Source organism: Emys orbicularis, chromosome 10 (genome assembly GCF_028017835.1).
Source record: "Emys orbicularis isolate rEmyOrb1 chromosome 10, rEmyOrb1.hap1, whole genome shotgun sequence".
Lineage (NCBI taxonomy): Eukaryota > Metazoa > Chordata > Testudines > Emydidae > Emys > Emys orbicularis.
The window spans coordinates 51,868,043-51,885,515 of NC_088692.1; the positions used below are offsets into that span (position 1 = coordinate 51,868,043).

The 17,473-nt window shown below is 49.9% G+C and overlaps 1 protein-coding gene across 1 annotated transcript; it reads right to left on the reverse strand.

Moving 5' to 3' along the window:
- Positions 1-3,639: 3,639 nt before the first annotated feature.
- Positions 3,640-14,032, reverse strand: SNUPN (snurportin 1). Its single transcript, XM_065412038.1, has 8 exons — positions 13,875-14,032; positions 12,821-12,962; positions 12,123-12,227; positions 11,645-11,741; positions 9,979-10,076; positions 9,694-9,771; positions 8,208-8,288; positions 3,640-4,664 (listed from the first exon to the last, which is right to left on the reverse strand). The coding sequence occupies exons 1-8, from the start codon at positions 14,030-14,032 to the stop codon at positions 4,335-4,337; spliced, it is 1,089 nt and encodes a 362-aa protein (XP_065268110.1). The 3' UTR covers positions 3,640-4,334.
- Positions 14,033-17,473: the final 3,441 nt, after the last annotated feature.

A 17,473-nucleotide genomic window follows, 5' to 3' on the forward strand; every position in this document is an offset into this window, starting at 1 on the left:
GTGGACTATTGCAGTCCAAGATCTGACATGGCCCAGACTCCAAGATCTGTGTCACCCCACATCCCTACAGGATCACCCCTCACCAGAGATCAGAGAGCTTCCCCTAATCCACTCAACTTCCACTCTTGCATCTGGCCATTATAGAGGCAATGCAGATAGATAGACTATGTTGTCCTTGAGAAGTATTGCGTTTACAAGAGCTTAGCTTTAGTTCTTTCCCATTGTTTACATTTATCTCTTCCCCTTTCCTGTCTACCACAGTCCATTGTAATTTATTGTCTTTAATTACATTGTAAACTCTTTGGGGCAGGGACCATCTTTTTGTTCTGTGTTTGTACAGCACCTAGCCCAATGGAGTTCTAGTCCACGACTAGGGCTCCTGGGAGCTACAGCAGTACAAGTAAATAATATCTGTCTTAGATGTTCATCTTCTCAGAGCAGGGGCCTAGTCTTCTAAGTGTATAGTACCTTGCCTACCAATGGCCCTTAATGGTGATTTTGTGCTGTATATTGTACTGACCTCTCTGGCACTTGCACTTTGGGCTCAGTGTGACACACTTTGTCAATTGCCTGACATATCAGGATCCATAACAAGCAGTGGTCAAAGAGATCAGCCACTCCTCCTCATTGTAGCATGTTCTGATGGGAAGTGGTCACTGTTATTATATATGAAATAAAAATAAATATTTACCTACTAAATTTCTCACTGGCTTAGGGATTGATGGAAAGAAGCAAAAATCCTCCTCTCCAGTTCACTTACACTGTGTAAGTTACTACACTGATATGCACAATATTCATATCTAGAATGACAGACAGATGATGGATTCCCTTGTAGGGGAACAAGACCAGTAATGAACTAGATCAGCGGTCGCAATTTTTTTCCGTACCATTTCACCACGTCACGACAAACAAGTTTCAGGTCCCATTTCCAAGGAAAGGGAGGGTGGTCACCACTTCCCCGAATCCATTAACTAGATCTACCTCCACCTCAGCGACAGGCATTTAAAAGTCTGGGTAGGTAGTTCTACTTAAATAGCTGAACAGCAGCTGCTGCTAGTGGGGTGTGGGACAGCCGGGTGCTAAAGGGGTTTTAAAAAATGCCTTCAGAGCTTTGATTCAGAGCACTTTTCATGCTAGTCGCCGCACACTGCCTCTGGGGGCACGTCTGGGTACTGCAACAGGGCTTGCTCAGAAAGCTATACCCCAACTGGCCTCAGTGGCTGTGGCAGGGGTGGACATTTTGTTTTGCTGACAAGGGCTGCCCTGGCAACTTGCCGGCAGCTGGAGGGCTTGTATTTAACTTGCAGGAAAATGGAGCACAGGGCAGCTATCTCCATCTTTTCCATGGAAGTGAGGCCCGTGAAGGCTGAAGATCCTGCCAGCTTACAGTGCTCTGAGCTGGGGCTTGATTGTAGGCCACATCTCCACACTAAAGATGAGCACACCTCTAGAAACCCACAGGCCACACTTTAGCTAGCTCTGCTACACTGGGCTCTCCCCACTTGCCCAGCTATCTCCTTGTTGCTGCCTCAGCAGGTTCCTGTTGCACCTGGCAGTAAGTTACATTGCCATGTGCAGGTACAAGGAGCGGAGGCAGCTGCTTGTTCCACCTGGAGCAGGGTGGAGCACGCTCCGGTATCAGCATCACACCCACCAGCTGAGTTATGGAAACAGAATGCTTTGCAGCCAGCAACTTTTGTTTAACACCTTCTCCCCAAACACACCCTTTCCTTTTCAGAGTTAATTGTAATGTAAAGATTTACTCCTGGAGCCTGCTAATATTTTTAAAGCAGAACTATGCAGCACTATCTGCAAGGGATCCTTTACAACATATAAAGACAGAAGGGGAAAACTGAAGCTGTCAGAGAAAAAGCCTTTTTCCTCCTACTGTATTTTATACCGATGACTCCCCTTTGCTGGAGGACCTTGGAAAGCTCTGTGAAGGACAGCATATAAGGTAGTAACCGGAGCTGCAGCTTTCCCTTTCCCAAAGCAAGCGGCCAGGGATGCTTAGCCTTAGATTTGGATTCCTGGATGATTAAATAAATTAGCACTTTATTGCATCTGAAAAGCACCTTGATTAGGGGCCCATGCTTCCAGCATGCCTCTTGCACCAATTTCCTCCAACCAGTTGAATTTTGCCATCAGAATCTGAGATTCACAGAGAGCAATAGCAGTATTATTCATTTTTTTACAAGTAGAGCCTGTCACTGGTTTAGGCTACAGCAGGTCTTAGGACACTTATTACGTCACATACATTCTCCATCCCTCACTGTGCAGGGAAGGGGTGTGTGTGGGGGGGAATAGTACAGACCTCCCACCCCAAGAGTTGTTTCACACTAACAATAAACAGCAGTTTGAAGAAGCCTGTAGCATATTCAAGCCAAGTGATAACAACCAAATTCATTCACACATCCAGGGCGTGATTTCCTATGTGTGTGTGAATGAAGGGGGATAATAGGCCAACAGTCTCTTCCATGCTGAGTTTTCACTATAGTTATTACAGTTCCTGCTGCCCACTTGTATTATCAATATCAGCTGTACGATCAAACCACCCACACTCTTGGCATAGAAGCCAGCATTTTCTGGGGAAAATGGGGGTGGGAGAGTATATAAATGGATCTGTCTACACATAAAGAATAATTTCTGGTATCAGGGCACTCATCACCTACTATACATAATATGATTTCTCTTCATAACCAAGCAGAGCTATCATGGAGAATCAGGTACATCACCTGCAGTAGTATTTATAGTATGAAATTTCATCCACCTCTTAACTTGAGTGGGTTGGTTGGAACCATAATTCATTTGCTGTCTATATAACATAATAAAGAGTTCAAGCCTGTGGGTTAACATACTGGCCTTTTATCGCCAGTGAAAACCTAGTTTGGGTAACCAGTCAGTTGAGTTTGGTGGTCTCATCCTAGCAGATACTCATTTTAATCATAAAACTATATAATAATAATAATAGAAATATCCTATCTCCTAGAGCTGGAAGGGACCTTGAAAGGTCATTGAGTCCAGCCCCCTGCCTTCATTAGCAGGACCAAGTACTGATTTTGCCCCAGATCCCTAAGTGGCCCCCTCAGGGATTGAACTCACAACCCTGGGTTTAGCAGGCCAATGCTCAAACCACTGAGCTATCCCTCCCCCCAGGTCTACCTCAAAATTAGATCACCTAGCTCCATGGCTCAGGGCTGTGAAAAATTTCATACCCTGTGTGATATAGTTATGTTGACTTAACCCTTACCGTAGAGCAGTCGGGTTGATGGAAGAATTCTTCCAACAACCTAGCTGCTGCCTCTCGAGGAGATTGGTTTAATATAACAACAGACAACACCCTCCTGTTGCAGTACCAAGTGCCCACACAACAGTTGCACCGCTGTACTGTTTGTAGTGTAGACACATCCTGGTACATATAAATGCAGTTGAAAATCTGTATACAAGGGAGGGCTAGGATTGGAATAGCAGGGAGAGCATGAGATAAGGACGAAGGTGCATTGTTGAGTTGTGAAACTCAACCATACATAACATTTTCCTGGTTTCAGTTAGTGCTATAAAGTGCCTGATCCAAAGATAACCAATTTTGGATTATCATTTAGATAACTGGTAAGAGAGACTGAAGAGTTAATATTTCTGTGAAACATTTTATTCTGCACATTCAACCACAAAGATTCAACATGACTTGGGCATTTCCCCTATTGCAAAAAGGGTCAGAGAATAAAATTATGCTGAGTTCTTTTTGCACACGGCCATTTTTCGATACAGGGGCCTGTTCTGATGCAAGGAAAGTCTGTTTCTCAGTAACATGTGGGTGTCAAACACAGCCTTCAGATTTTAGGCTTATAGTGCAACCCTCTGAAACTAGAATCAGACTGACCACAAAACTTTCTTCGAAAGGGTATTAAGTGCAAACCACTGGATTGGAGGTGGAAATGCCCCCGATTTTCAGCCTAATAAGGTTTGTCTGAGGCCTGGTATTTGGTGTTCAGTTTACAAAGAAGTGTCTGAATCCTGCTCTGAGAATGGAGTTTTGCCATGGACTTCAATAGGAACAGGATCAGGTTCTAAATGAGTAACCATGCAGTTTGGCACAGGCTGCAATCCCAAGAGCAGATTTCCTCAGCAGGTAGGACTAATCCTTAGCATCTCCACAGAAGTGACAGTCCTTGCAAAAACTGCGTTAAAGCTGACCTATTTCCCTTAAAGGCACTTAAAACAGAGCCATCCAATGATCATTATCCTCCTCCCAGCCAGTATGAGCAATAATGGAAAACGAGAAGGCTGCGCTGTGGCCCCTCACCCTCTCAATAAAACCATCCCATTACAGTAGTCTAGCTCTCCATCTGGCTTGCTGTCTCAACTTGGCTGTTGGGAGATTCTGCCGGACGAGGTGTAGACAAGTGTTCCAACTCATAATGTCCGTTCTCAGCCACCTCCTTGGAGCTCAAGCATCCCTCCTCTCCTGCCAGCTTTTTACTCTTCTTATGCTCAATGATCTGCTGGAGCTGGTGCCCGGCGTAGTCTGGTTTGGTAGTTAGCGGATTAGCTGGCACAGTCATCCCAAGGATGTCTGATACCATGTAGGGTCGGAGCCAGCCCACCAGTGGGGTGCTGCCAGGGCTGTAGTGGGTTTGTTTGTGGTAGAAGAGGAGCCCATCTATCTGTAAGAGAGAGAGAGAGAGAGATGGAATGGGCAGCATTTACATCAGGGGACAAAGGTATTTCAGGTGTAAGTGTGCACAGAGAGATCTGAAAGCAAATACATTTGACTTTGATGCTTCCCAGCTTTACTGATCTCTTTTCACTTTCAAGCTAAAACAATCAGACATTTTATTTGATTATTTCAGACAATGAGATAAACCAAGGAAGAGTAAAGTGGAAACCCAAGAGTTCCAATACTATCAGATTAGCGCCCCTTTCGATAGGAATACAATTAAATGCTGAATGGGTCACGTCCATCAGATCATTAAAAACACACAACAAATGGTTAGGCTAGTGTCAGTTGATCAGCAAATATCAGTGTTTGGTTGCTGTGCTCCTGCACTGAAGAAACTCAGGCTGATTTTTAATAAAGCAGCCTTACAGAAAGAACATCTCAGTGGTTTATTATTATTATTATTAAAAGAATAGGACATCTTGGAAGTGATTAGTCAGAGGCAGAGATGCCAAGCAGCCCTGATCAGTCTACTGCTCCTGTTCCGTCAGCTTCCTCATGCTCAATAAATTCTTAATGAATCTCAGGAGGTAATGAGTGTCCTTATCTCCCACTCAAATCAATGGCAGTTAAGGGCCCTCTGTACTTGAAGGATCAGGCCCTTAGCCTTTTGCTACCACTGCAATTCAAGCACTGAAGCTGGCTGATGTTACCTATTAGCCTCTTTTCCATTTAGATTTACCCAGCACACTAAGGATTTTCGATTATCCCTTCCACTGATTCCCATAGGTGCACTTGGTCAGATTACACCTTACCTTGGGATTTCTTAATGTCTGGGCGGGGGGGCTCCTTTTAGCAAAGCCAACTGAGCTCTAAAAAGCAATTTGCGTGTGAGCAAAGAGGCTGACTTTGCAGAGTAACTGGGGAAGAGAGAGGGTTACTTGGTTATCGATCACTGTGGGGCTCTGGCAGAAAAATCCCATGGACAGGGGACTTCTGTGTTAATTGAACATGAACCAAAGCAATGAGATTCATATTCTGCTTGGGCGAGATCCCTGAATATTCTGAATGCAAACCCACACATGGGGGAAGTAAGGGATGACTCAGAAAAAGAGAGCTCCTGACGTGACCACACACTGCCATGCAGACACATGTAATACGTTCCAGGTAACGCACAGCATGCTGTCAATAAGAGGCCATACTAGCCACCCAAAGCAGGACAGAGTCTTTGTAACTTTGGGACTCTGCTAGGTAGAGATCCATGGAAGCTCCTTCAATTGCATTCCTTTTATTTCAAGATTTCAGCACATGGGGAGAGTCCCAAGAAGCTGGGCCAAGAATCAGATAGATCGAGATAAGTCATGTCCTCTCAAGAGTATTTTCTGTAAATTATTTCAGTTTCTATTTTCATTCCAGCCAATTTAATTTGCTGTCTGTCTCTACACTGAATCACTGTCCTGACGCCAGCCAATTCAGAACGAGGGTTAATGTTACTGTTTGCACAAGACTGAACTTGATGGGAAATGGGGATGGAGGGATTTTATTTTTTTGTGGCCAACACTTTCAAACTTGAGTGCCTCAAGTTAAGCTCAGACTTTGATACCTAAGTAAAAGAGGCTTGTGATTTTCCAAAGAGCCGAGCTCCTGCAGCTCCAATTGACTTCAATAGGATTTTCAATTACTTCCATCAGATTTGTGCAGGCTCAGCATCTCTGAAATACAGACTCATAAATCACTTTTATTTAAGAGGCCAGTGGACTGATCGAAAGCCCACTGAAAATCAACAGAAAGACTCCCACTGACCTCACTGGGCTTTCGATCAGGTCCTAAATTTGGAGTCAGAAACTTCACTTTAGGGACCGAGGTTTGAAAAATTTGGCTAAACTCACTGCCATCACATGCAAGAGATCATTTGAATAGCATGAACGCTATACGTTCCTCCATAATTAACAAATGGGGAAAATTCACCTTTGCTTTCTTGAAGCAGCCAAACATGCAAATTCATTTGGTTTTCATAGGATGCAGTCCATAAGCAAGACTTGATCCACCTGTTGCCCGCAAGTTTTAATTCTTTTTGTCCCATGGGTGGTATCCATGCTACATTACAGGGACTTCATGAGCTCCCTCTGGTGGCAAATTTAACATGCAGCAAAGAGTCCTGTGGCACCTTTATAGACTAACAGACGTATTGTAGCATGAGCTTTCGTGGGTGAATACCATGTCACATGCATCTGAAGAAGTGGGTATTCACCCAAGAAAGCTCATGCTACAATACGTCTGTTAGTCTATAAGGTGCCACAGGACTCTTTGCTGCTTTTACAGATCCAGACTAACACGGCTACCCCTTTGAAATTTAACATGGTCATTCAGTTTTCTTTAGTGAATGCTTGGTGACCTATTTCTGTGTCAGTACTGGCTTAGAAAGAGAACTCAGAGCTACAGTTAGAGCCAAATTAGACAAGGGTCAGCTTGATGACCCCAGCATGCTGATGTGCTAGCCTTTCACAGCTGGAAACCTGGGGGCAAATTGTGACTGGGATACATGAGAGAGTGATAAATCTAGAGAGGAAAATTGAGTCTATTGAGAATTTCAGTGTCTCCCTGGTACTTTCTACTCCTCCTTCAGTGGGGTTACATTCTACAGCTCTCTTCCAGGGGGAGATGTCTAGAGGCAGAATTAAGCTTTCAGGCCAAAAATGTCACTAAGGCTGCCAGATTCTTCAAGTTTTGGCAGTCAAGAGAGCCTATTGGCTAAAAAAATCATAAAGGCTTTATAGATGTTCTGTGCATTCTGCTCTTTGCTTAGTACAATTCCAGCACAAGACTTGGCACTGCCATTCAGAGGACTCAGACTTGCTGGCCAAATCTGAGGACTATCTTTGCCTTAACAAGAAGGCATCAGACAATCAACTGTTACCAGCAAATCTAGCATTTGCTTTTCAGTATGTTTCAGTCTGCATTTGTTGTAATTGCTTACATGGGCCTAGAGAGCTCAAGAGATGCAGTTGAGAGTCAGAGAGGCAGTTGGCTTGGGGTAATTGAGAAGGAGTGGTGGTCTCCCTTTCTATCTAGGTTCATATATGGCCCCCCATCACTGTAGGATCTAAACACCTCAGACACAGGTGAATCTGTCCTCACCACATGAGGCAGGGAAGTATGGTTATCCAAGATTACAGATGGAGAAAAGATGCAGATGAATGAAGTGACTTGTCCAAGGTCATACATGGTCTCGGTGGCAGAGGTGGGAAATGACTGCAGTCTCCTGAGTCTCAGTCTAGTGCTTTAACCACAAGACCATCCTTTACTGTTGATCCATTGTATGGGAGCCAGGTTGCAGCTGAGTTGGCTTCCAGCATGTCTGCAGAAGCCACAATTCCCAAGTAAAATCAGACATGTTACCCCAAATGCATCTTCTCTTCTTACAGTACATCCTTAAAACCACTCCCCCCCCCCCCCCCAGCCCCTATACAACACACAGCTCTGTTGTCACTGAGCCACAGCATGGTCCCAAGTTCCCAGTCCCTCCACCGAAGGCAGAAAGCCCTCTTACCTCAAAGGGAAAGTCCATGGCCAGCACCTTGCATAGGCTCTCTGGGGTGCAGGGGAAACTCTGCAGGCCCACAAATTTAAACTGAAAGAGTAAGAGAATTAGAGCAGTTAGTGCATTCTCTCCCACTGGCCATCTAATTGTACTGAGTGTTGCAAAGCTTTGGGTTCTGGAGATAAAGCGACAGGACTTAATTGTTCAGAGGTGCCAATTACCTGCAGTTCAAGTCAATGGCAGACGCAGGTGCCCACCACTTCTGAAAACCAGCCCAATGATCTTTTTGTTACTCCTGTTTCAGCATAAGCACAAGTAGCATCTGTTGAACGTCGATCAACAAATTCGCCACAGACATAAGATGCATATTCACTGAAATCAGAGACGTGCCCACTTACGCCTGCAGTGAGTTTAGCCCCAAATCGCTCTCTCTGAGCATATCACTGATTGCACAACTAGCTCCGCCTGGTTGACGGTTACGAGTTTCATAGCCCCACAGGGGCGCATGGCACCATATAAATCAGAGTCCAGGCTCTGAAGAGCTTACAATCTATGGTTCAATCCTAGAAAGACTTACTACTGAGTACAATACTTGCCACTGAGAAACCCTACTGAAGTGAATTACTCGTGGCGGTGAGCATTACACCTCGTAGCAAGTGTTTGTAGAAACAAGCTCCATGTTTCTGTTTGCTCAGCAGAGACCTGGGCGGCTGGCAGAGTTTTTGTTTGTTTTTTTTAACCCCCTTGAGACCATGGCTCACATATGCAGCAGTAACCACTTTAATAGAACAGGGAACAGATCTTCCTTCAACAAGGTGCTTAAGCACTTGCCTAACTTTAAACTCATGAGTAGCCCCCTGGATTTCAAGAGTGAGAGTATTCAGGAACAACTGTTCAAAATAACAGCTCAGTGATCAGGGGCCTCTGATGTGTTATCTCTCATTGGAGTCAGTGGAAGTTGAGGGCACTCTGTACTGCACAGAAACTGGCCTCATCACAGCCTCAGTCCCTTCAATTTCATGCATTCAGCACAGCTCAGTAGAGAAAGGGCTGGTACTTTATGAATCTCTGGTTCTGCCTCAAACTCAACCCCTCAGACAGAAAGCAAGTTCTTGAGAGCAGGTGAGGCTCTCTCCTAACATCAAAAGAGGATTCCTATTGGAGAGCAAATGCACACTAATGCTGTCCCTGGGGAAACCTTGCTGGTTTTCCTTTACATCTGCATTTCAGTCAGGGAGACAAAGTGGCACTGCAGTCAGTTAATCCCCTGCAGCCCAGATCTCCTCCAGCACTTAGGGTGGAAAGTGCAGGTTTATTGTTTTTAAATGTTTTGTTTACATTCTGAATGTGGGATCTCATTTCATCAGAAGAACATTTCAGTGACCAAGTGGTGACATGTGGAGGATCAAACCAACAAACATGCCAAAACACAGCCCATTCTGAATGGGAGAGTTAAACCGACACTCACTTGGTGCTCTGGATACAAAGGACTTACTGGATTAATTCTGCTTTTCTCTGCCAGCCCTTCCTCTTCTTGTATCTTAGAATGAAGCCAGTAGAATCGGAAATCTGTCTGGAGAAGGCAGAAGACACACAGGGCAGTGATCATCCATCCCAAACACTGAGGAGTCTACTGTGGTGCCTCACGGCATCCACCTACTGCAGATTCCACTGAATCCCTGATATGTGACGCGGTTCAGAGAACAAGCGACACAATGAGGCTCCCTTCAGTAAGGAGGGGGGTTGAATGCACTGGCTAGGGTGAAGAAAGGTCCAGTACCTGACAGTCATAAACAGGATGCCCCCTCCAACACATCACATCAAGGATGTAGTACGTCTGGTTCACTTCGCTGTAGATACAGTCCAAGATCGTGTAGTCTGTACATACAAACACAGGTGATCCATGCATGGAGTGCTACAGACTCAGGACTACATACTACAGCTCTGACACTATCAGGACTTTTACTACAGCTTGGGCTGGAAGAACTCTGCCCAACACAATTTTTTCTCTCATTCCAAGCTTTGGAAGCTACTGCAGTAGAATCCAGCCTAGCTCGGAGGGGCACAGGAAAGACACCATCTGCTGACTGGAGTCAGTGAACATGCAGGGCAGACTGCTAGGTGGAGGAACCGAACTGTGAAGAGGAAGCTATGGATCCACTGAAAAAGTCTTCCATGCATTCACAACCCCTCTTATAGAACAGAATCAATGCAGCTTTGTGTAATATTACAAAGAGTAAGTTAAGGGTCTACACCAGGGGTGGGCAAACTTTTTGGCCCAAGGGCCACATCTGGGAATAGAAATTGTATGGCGGGCCATAAATGCTCACAAAATTGTGGTTGGAGTGCGGGAGGGGGTGAGGGCTCTGGTTGGGGGGCCGGGCTCCAGGGTGGGGCCAGAAATGAGGAGTTCAGGGTGTGGGAGAGGGCTCTGGGCTGAGGCAGAGGAGTGGGGTGCGGGGGGGGGGAGGTGAGGGCTATGGGGTGGGGCTGGGGATGAGGGATTTGGGGTGCAGGAGGGTGCTCCAGGCTGGGACCTAGGAGTTTGGAGGGCGGGAGGGGGATCAGGGCTGTGGCAAGGGGTTGGTGCACAAGGAGAGGCTCGGGGGTCCAGGCTCCGGGTGGCGCCTACCTCAAGTGGCTCCTACCTCCTCAAGTGGCTCCAGGAAGCAGTGGCATGTTCCTCTCCGGCTCCTATGTGAAGGCGCGGCCAGGTGGCTTTGCACGCTGTCCGGTCCGCAGGTGCCACCCTGCAGCTCCCAATGGCTGTAGTTCACAGCCAATGGGAGCTGCAGGGGCGGCGCTTGGGGTGGGGGCAACGTGCAGAGCGGAGCCCCCTGGCTGCCCCTACATGTAGGAGCCGGGGGGGGAGGGAGGTGGGGGAGACATGCCGCTGCTTCCAGGAGCTGCATGGAGCAGCCCCCAACCCTGCTCTCCAGCTGGAGCACCAGAACACGGCAAGCCCCAGACCCCGCTCCCCAGATGGAGTGCCAGAGCATGGCAAGACCCAGACCCTGCTCCCCAGCAGGAGCTCGAAGGCCGGATTTAAACGGCTGGCAGGCTGGATCCGGCCTGCAGTTTGCCCACCCCTGCTCTCACACACACTTTACCCATGGGAATACTAGATAGTCTACCAGTGCAGAAGGACTTGTGTTAACACAGAGACAGCTCTGGCTTTTAAGTGGGAAAAGGATATGGAGGTTGTGAGCCTGAGTTCAACCGATATCACTCTTCTCCAAGAGAAACTGATCTTAAAATAGTGAAAAAATACCCAAAATATTCCCCGTACATCTCACATCACAATGTAAATAGATAGACACGGAGGCTGGGTTACCCTTTAGCCACAAGGAGAACCTAGTCCTGCTGGGGCAGCCCATGACTAAATACACACAGAGAAGCAGGCCAGGTCTCTCATACCGATTTTGAAGGCCTCTTCAGATCATTACCTTTCCCAGTTGCTGAATTGCGCCTGTTTCCCCCTGGCAAGAGGGAGGGGAACCTGTTGACACAAAATCCACTCTTGGTGTAAGCTGCAGTGGAGCCCTGCAGGGAAATGGAGAAAGTCAAAACTGCCCCTGCTGCTGTTAGACCTGTGGCTTGCAGTGTGACTGTACTCAAGGCTTTAAAACACAGATCCAGTTACAACCACAGACCTATCCCATGTACCTTACAAGATGGGGCTGTATTTTAACAGCATCTGGGAACCACTGTATTGAAACCAGGACCCCCAGCATAACTGATTTTAGATATACCCCCACTGACATCAGTAGCAAAACTCCCCTAGGAGCAGGAGCAGCATTGGCAGGAAGACAGCAACCAGAATTCATGGACTAACATCTCATTTTATTAGGATGGACGGATGGGTGCACATATAGAGTTCCACTACTGTGCTTTGTGTGGTTGACACACACTATGATCTCTTACCCTGGATGCCACAATCAGTGCCCTTTTCCCCATGGGACACATCACCAGGATCCATTCTTGTTCCAGATCTGGGGGGACATCAATCAGCCACTCAGAAAGCATTAGCTGTAGGGTTACATAGCAACAGTGTTAATGATGACACTTGGGAACTCAACAAATACTTATAGGTCAAGAAACACAAATAATGGCCCAGCTTTCTCCAACGAGGCCTAGATCTGCATCGGTGACTTCTAGTTCACAGCCCCATGCATCTAAATGGACACTTACGTGGATATCCGACCTCTTTTTAATAGCACTGAATAGTCCCATAGGGAATGACAGAAGGTCTCTCAGTGAATTAAAAGCCGTGGGTGTGAGTCAGTTAAAATGTTTATAACAGTGGATTTATAACAGGGATAAGGAAATGTGTTGCTACTTTGGGAAACACTTTCACTCTATCTTACGTACTATCCCTACTATGATCTCACCATTGGATTGGGCAGCCACCCAACACACCTCCCCCAACGCTGCAATTCTACCCTGAATGCAGATGAGCTTTCACCTGTTGCCTATAAGCACTGTGCATGCATGTACAAAGTGCTCACCCCTGCATGCAGACCACACTCACCCCATGCATGCACTTTCCCGCACAGACACATGCACACGCTCATTCCCAGGAGCAGGCCCATCATTTCCCTGTGCTATGTATCCCTGCTCACTTGGTTAGCATAGCGCTTTGGCAACTTCTTGTCAACGTCCATATCCTCATTGCCTGCATCTTCACTTTCCTCCTCCCTCTCAGCTCCAGTCCAGTCATCCTCTGCCAGTCTCCTGGCATGGTTCACATAGTCCAATCTCTTACTGCAGGAGAGAACAGAGAAATCCATTTCCCTCTTTGAAAGGAGACATGGCCATTTCCACCCTCCCACGCACCCTGGAATGCTGCGTCTGGGTCCAGTGAGTAAGGCACTGAATACATGCGCTTGTTAAGGGAATGGTCCATGTAGCCAATGAGGATTCTCAGCTGTGCCCTTTGAGACTATCTGCACACGAGCCAGCCAGAATACCAGAACAACAACTGTTTTCTAACTTTAACAACAGACTGTGGGTTGTGGAGCTCCGGCGTCTATCCCCCCACACAGCTCAGTGCTGGAGGCATTTGGCCTCTGCCTTAACATACCCAAAGCATGAGTAGAACACACTGTAATCGCAAATCCTGTCACAGAGCATTCTTATTCTGGAAAGACACAGCTATAAGGAACCCAAGCGGGTCATCCTGAAAGCTGCACTTCAGAGCACGTTCCCAGGCGGCACAGGGATGCCCCACTCTCCATTTCTGCTCCGATTCCCATGCATGCTCTCCCCTCCCCTCCAGGCAAACTGCCATATAGGCTACACACTCTGACATGCCATGTGGAGTTATTCATCTAGCTCTGTGGATTCTAAGTAACTATACATTCTCATAGTAGTACCAAGGGACCATTCCTGACCCACTGGTACCAGTCTTCCCCCGTTTCCAAGCCCAGCAGCTAAACGTGGTAGCACTAGTGCCACCCTTCAAACATGCCAACCCATGGGTACATGCTGGAGGAACACCAAGGCCAGAGTACTTCACACTCACACGACCCTACAGTGAGTAGATGCTACATATCAAAACACCATTGATAAAACGCCTGGCCCACAAGCTATGGGGCAAACAGAGACAAGCCCCTGGAGTAGCTCTAAAAGGATCACCAGCCAAGGGGAAAATGCCATTAGTTATGGGACCCTTACGATTTCTGAAGTTCCAGGAGCCGACGTCTCCTCTCTGCCTGCTCCAAGGAACTGTACTTGGACTTGTACTGTGCCAGTCGGGGGTGAGGGGCTGCTGTGCTGTTTAGGTCCTGAGACACTGCGAAGCTGGAAGCCAGCGCCTGGTTCAACTCCTCCATTTTACTGCCTGGGAGAGAAAAAGTGAACCGAGTGGAACGTTAGGCAGAGTTCATTTCCTCCTGCCTGAGCAGCTTGGGACGGCTCCCCAGGCCCTCAGCAGCCAGAGGAAACAGAAAGAAGAACGGGTGGCTGGAGAGGAGGGAAAGAACATGGTGTTTTACAGCCCAGCTGAAAGGATTACAGGATGGGTTCAGAGGTGGGGGTGGACAGACAGAGCGAAGGGGAGCCCAACACACAGATGGAGAGGGTGCAGCAGACGGAAGAGGAGAGCTGGTAATGGGGCCCAGGAGAGATGGCAGGATAGTACCTAACTCTTCACATTGTCAAAGCAGTGTGCAAATATAATTAATCCTCCCAGCCAGTCCAGGGAGGTTAGGAAATAGTATTCCCATGTCACAGGAAATTGTGGGGACAAAGGTTAAAGCCAACACTATCAGGTACCTACATAAAGGTGAGCAGAGTTCAGAGGTGCTGAGCACCTGCCGCTCTCATGGATCTTGGTGGGAGACAATGCTTGGTACTCAGCCCCTCGGGATACCAGGCCATTTAATTAGGTGCTTCAATATGGAGGACAATGAAAGTTTGGAAATGTGGGCTCAGAAGGTGCAGCTGGGAACAGAACCCAGGAGTCCTCATGCCCAGCCCACTAAGCTGGACCATGCTGTGACTCTATGCAGGTGAGGGATGGCGAGATGATTGGAAAAGTGGAGCAGGGGGAATGTAGGGGGAGAGGGGAATAGGGAGGGGGAGTGGAGGAGAGCAGGAGCGGGGGGAAAAGGGAACAGGGGTAGGGAATGGAAAGGGGTAGTGGAGCTAGGAGGATGGGGGAGGAAAGTGGGACAGTTGGGGAAATGGGAACAGGGGATGGGGAAGAGTGAGGGCATGGAGGGATGGGAGCAAGGGGAGGGGAGAGATGGAGAGAAGGCGGGATGAGGTGGGAGGGGAGAAGGGGTGGGATGAGGGGATTGGAGGGATGGGAAGAGATGGATGAGGGTGGAGAGAAGGGGATGGAAGGATGGGACAGAGGAGAGCAGGGGAATGGGATCAGGCCAGGGAGAGTTGGGGGAGGGATGGCGGAAAGGGGAGGTGAGAGCACTGGGGTGAGACGGGAGGAGGGGGAATGGGATGGGGTGAAGAGATGGGTGGGGAGGAGAGTGGGGTGGGGGGTGGATAGTGGGGAATGGAGGGATGAGAGGAGAATGAAGGGGATGGGATGGGATGGGGGCAAGCAGAGATGGGGATGAAGAGAGCAGGGGTGGGATGGGGGTAGAGAGATGGGTAGCAGGGAATGGAGGGATGGGAGGAGGAGAGGGGAGGTGGAGAAGGAGGGATGGGATCAGAGGAGGGCGGTGGGCAGCAGGGAATGGAGGGACGGGAGGAAGAGAGGAGAGGGGAGGTGGGGAAGGCGGGATGGGATCAGAGGAGGGCGCTGGGTAGTGGGGAATGGAGGGACAGGAGGAGGAGAGCGGAGGTGGGGAAGGAGGGATGGGATCAGAGGAGGGGGTGGGTAGCGGGGAATGGAGGGACGGGAGGAGGAGAGCGGAGGTGGGAAGGAGGGATGGGATCAGAGGAGGGCGGTGGGTAGCGGGGAATGGAGGGACGGGAGGTGGGGAAGGATCAGAGGAGGGCGGTGGGTAGCGGGGAATGGAAGGACGGGAGGAGGAGAGAAGAGGGGAGGTGGGGAAGACGGGATGGGATCAGAGGAGGGCGCTGGGTAGGGGAATGGAGGGACGGGAGGAGGAGAGGGGAGGTGGGGAAGGAGGGATGGGATCAGAGGAGGGCGGTGGGTAGCGGGGAGTGGAGGGACGGGAGGAGGAGAGAGGAGGTGGGGAAGGAGGGATGGGATCAGAGTAGGGCGGTGGGTAGCGGGGAATGGAGGGACGGGAGGTGGGGAAGGCGGGGTGGGATCAGAGGAGGGCGGTGGGTAGCGGGGAATGGAGGGACGGGAGGAGGAGAGCGGGAGGGATGGGATCAGAGGAGGGCGCTGGGTAGCGGGGAATGGAGGGACGGGAGGAGGGGAGGGGAGATGGGGAAGGAGGGATGGGATCAGAGGAGGGCGGTGGGTAGCGGGGAATGGAGGGATGGGAGGAGGAGAGAAGAGGGGAGGTGGGGAAGACGGGATGGGATCAGAGGAGGGCGCTGGGTAGGGGAATGGAGGGACGGGAGGAGGGGAGGGGAGGTGGGGAAGGAGGGATGGGATCAGAGGAGGGCGGTGGGTAGCGGGGAGTGGAGGGACGGGAGGAGGAGAGCGGAGGTGGGGAAGGAGGGATGGGATCAGAGGAGGGCAGTGGGTAGCGGGGAATGGAGGGATGGGAGGAGGAGAGAAGAGGGGAGGTGGGGAAGACGGGATGGAATCAGAGGAGGGCGGTGGGTAGCGGGGAATGGAGGGACGGGAGGAGGGAAGGGGAGGTGGGGAAGGAGGGATGGGATCAGAGGAGGGCGGTGGGTAGCGGGGAATGGAGGGACGGGAGGAAGAGAGAAGAGGGGAGGTGGGGAAGACGGGATGGGATTAGAGGAGGGCGGGGGGTAGCGGGGAATGGAGGGACGGGAGGAGGAGAGAAGAGGGGAGGTGGGGAAGACGGGATGGGATCAGAGGAGGGTGCTGGGTAGGGGAATGGAGGGACGGGAGGAGGGGAGGGGAGGGGAGGTGGGGAAGGAAGGATGGGATCAGAGGAGGGCAGTGGGTAGCAGGGAATGGAGGGACGGGAGGAGGAGAGAGGAGGTAGGGAAGGAGGGATGGGATTAGAGGAGGCCAGTGGGTAGCGGGGAATGGAGGGACGGGAGGAGGAAAGAAGAGGGGAGGTGGGGAAGGAGGGATGGGATCAGAGGAGGGCGGTGGGTAGCAGGGAATGGAGGGACGGGAGGAGGAAAGAAGAGGGGAGATGGGGAAGGAGGGATGGGATCAGAGGAGGGCGGTGGGTAGCAGGGAATGGAGGGACGGGAGGAGGGGAGGAGAGGAGAGGGGAGGTGGGGAAGGAAGGATGGGATCAGAGGAGGGGGTGGGTAGCGGGGAATGGAGGGACGGGAGGAGGAGAGCGGAGGTGGGGAAGGAGGAATGGGATCAGAGGAGGGCGCTGGGTAGCGGGGAATGGGGGGGGGGAGGAGGAGAGGAGAGGGGAGGTGGGGAAGGAGGGATGGGATCAGAGGAGGGCGCTGGGTAGCGGGGAATGGAGGGACGGGAGGAGGAGAGCGGAGGTGGGGAAGGAGGGATGGGATCAGAGGAGGGCGGTGGGTAGCAGGGAATGGAGGGACGGGAGGAGGAAAGAAGAGGGGAGGTGGGGAAGGAGGGATGGGATCAGAGGAGGGCGGTGGGTAGCGGGGAATGGAGGGACGGGAGGAGGAGAGGAGAGGGGAGGTGGGGAAGGAAAGATGGGATCAGAGGAGGGCGGTGGGTAGCGGGGAATGGAGGGATGGGAGGAAGAGAGGGGAGGTGGAGAAGG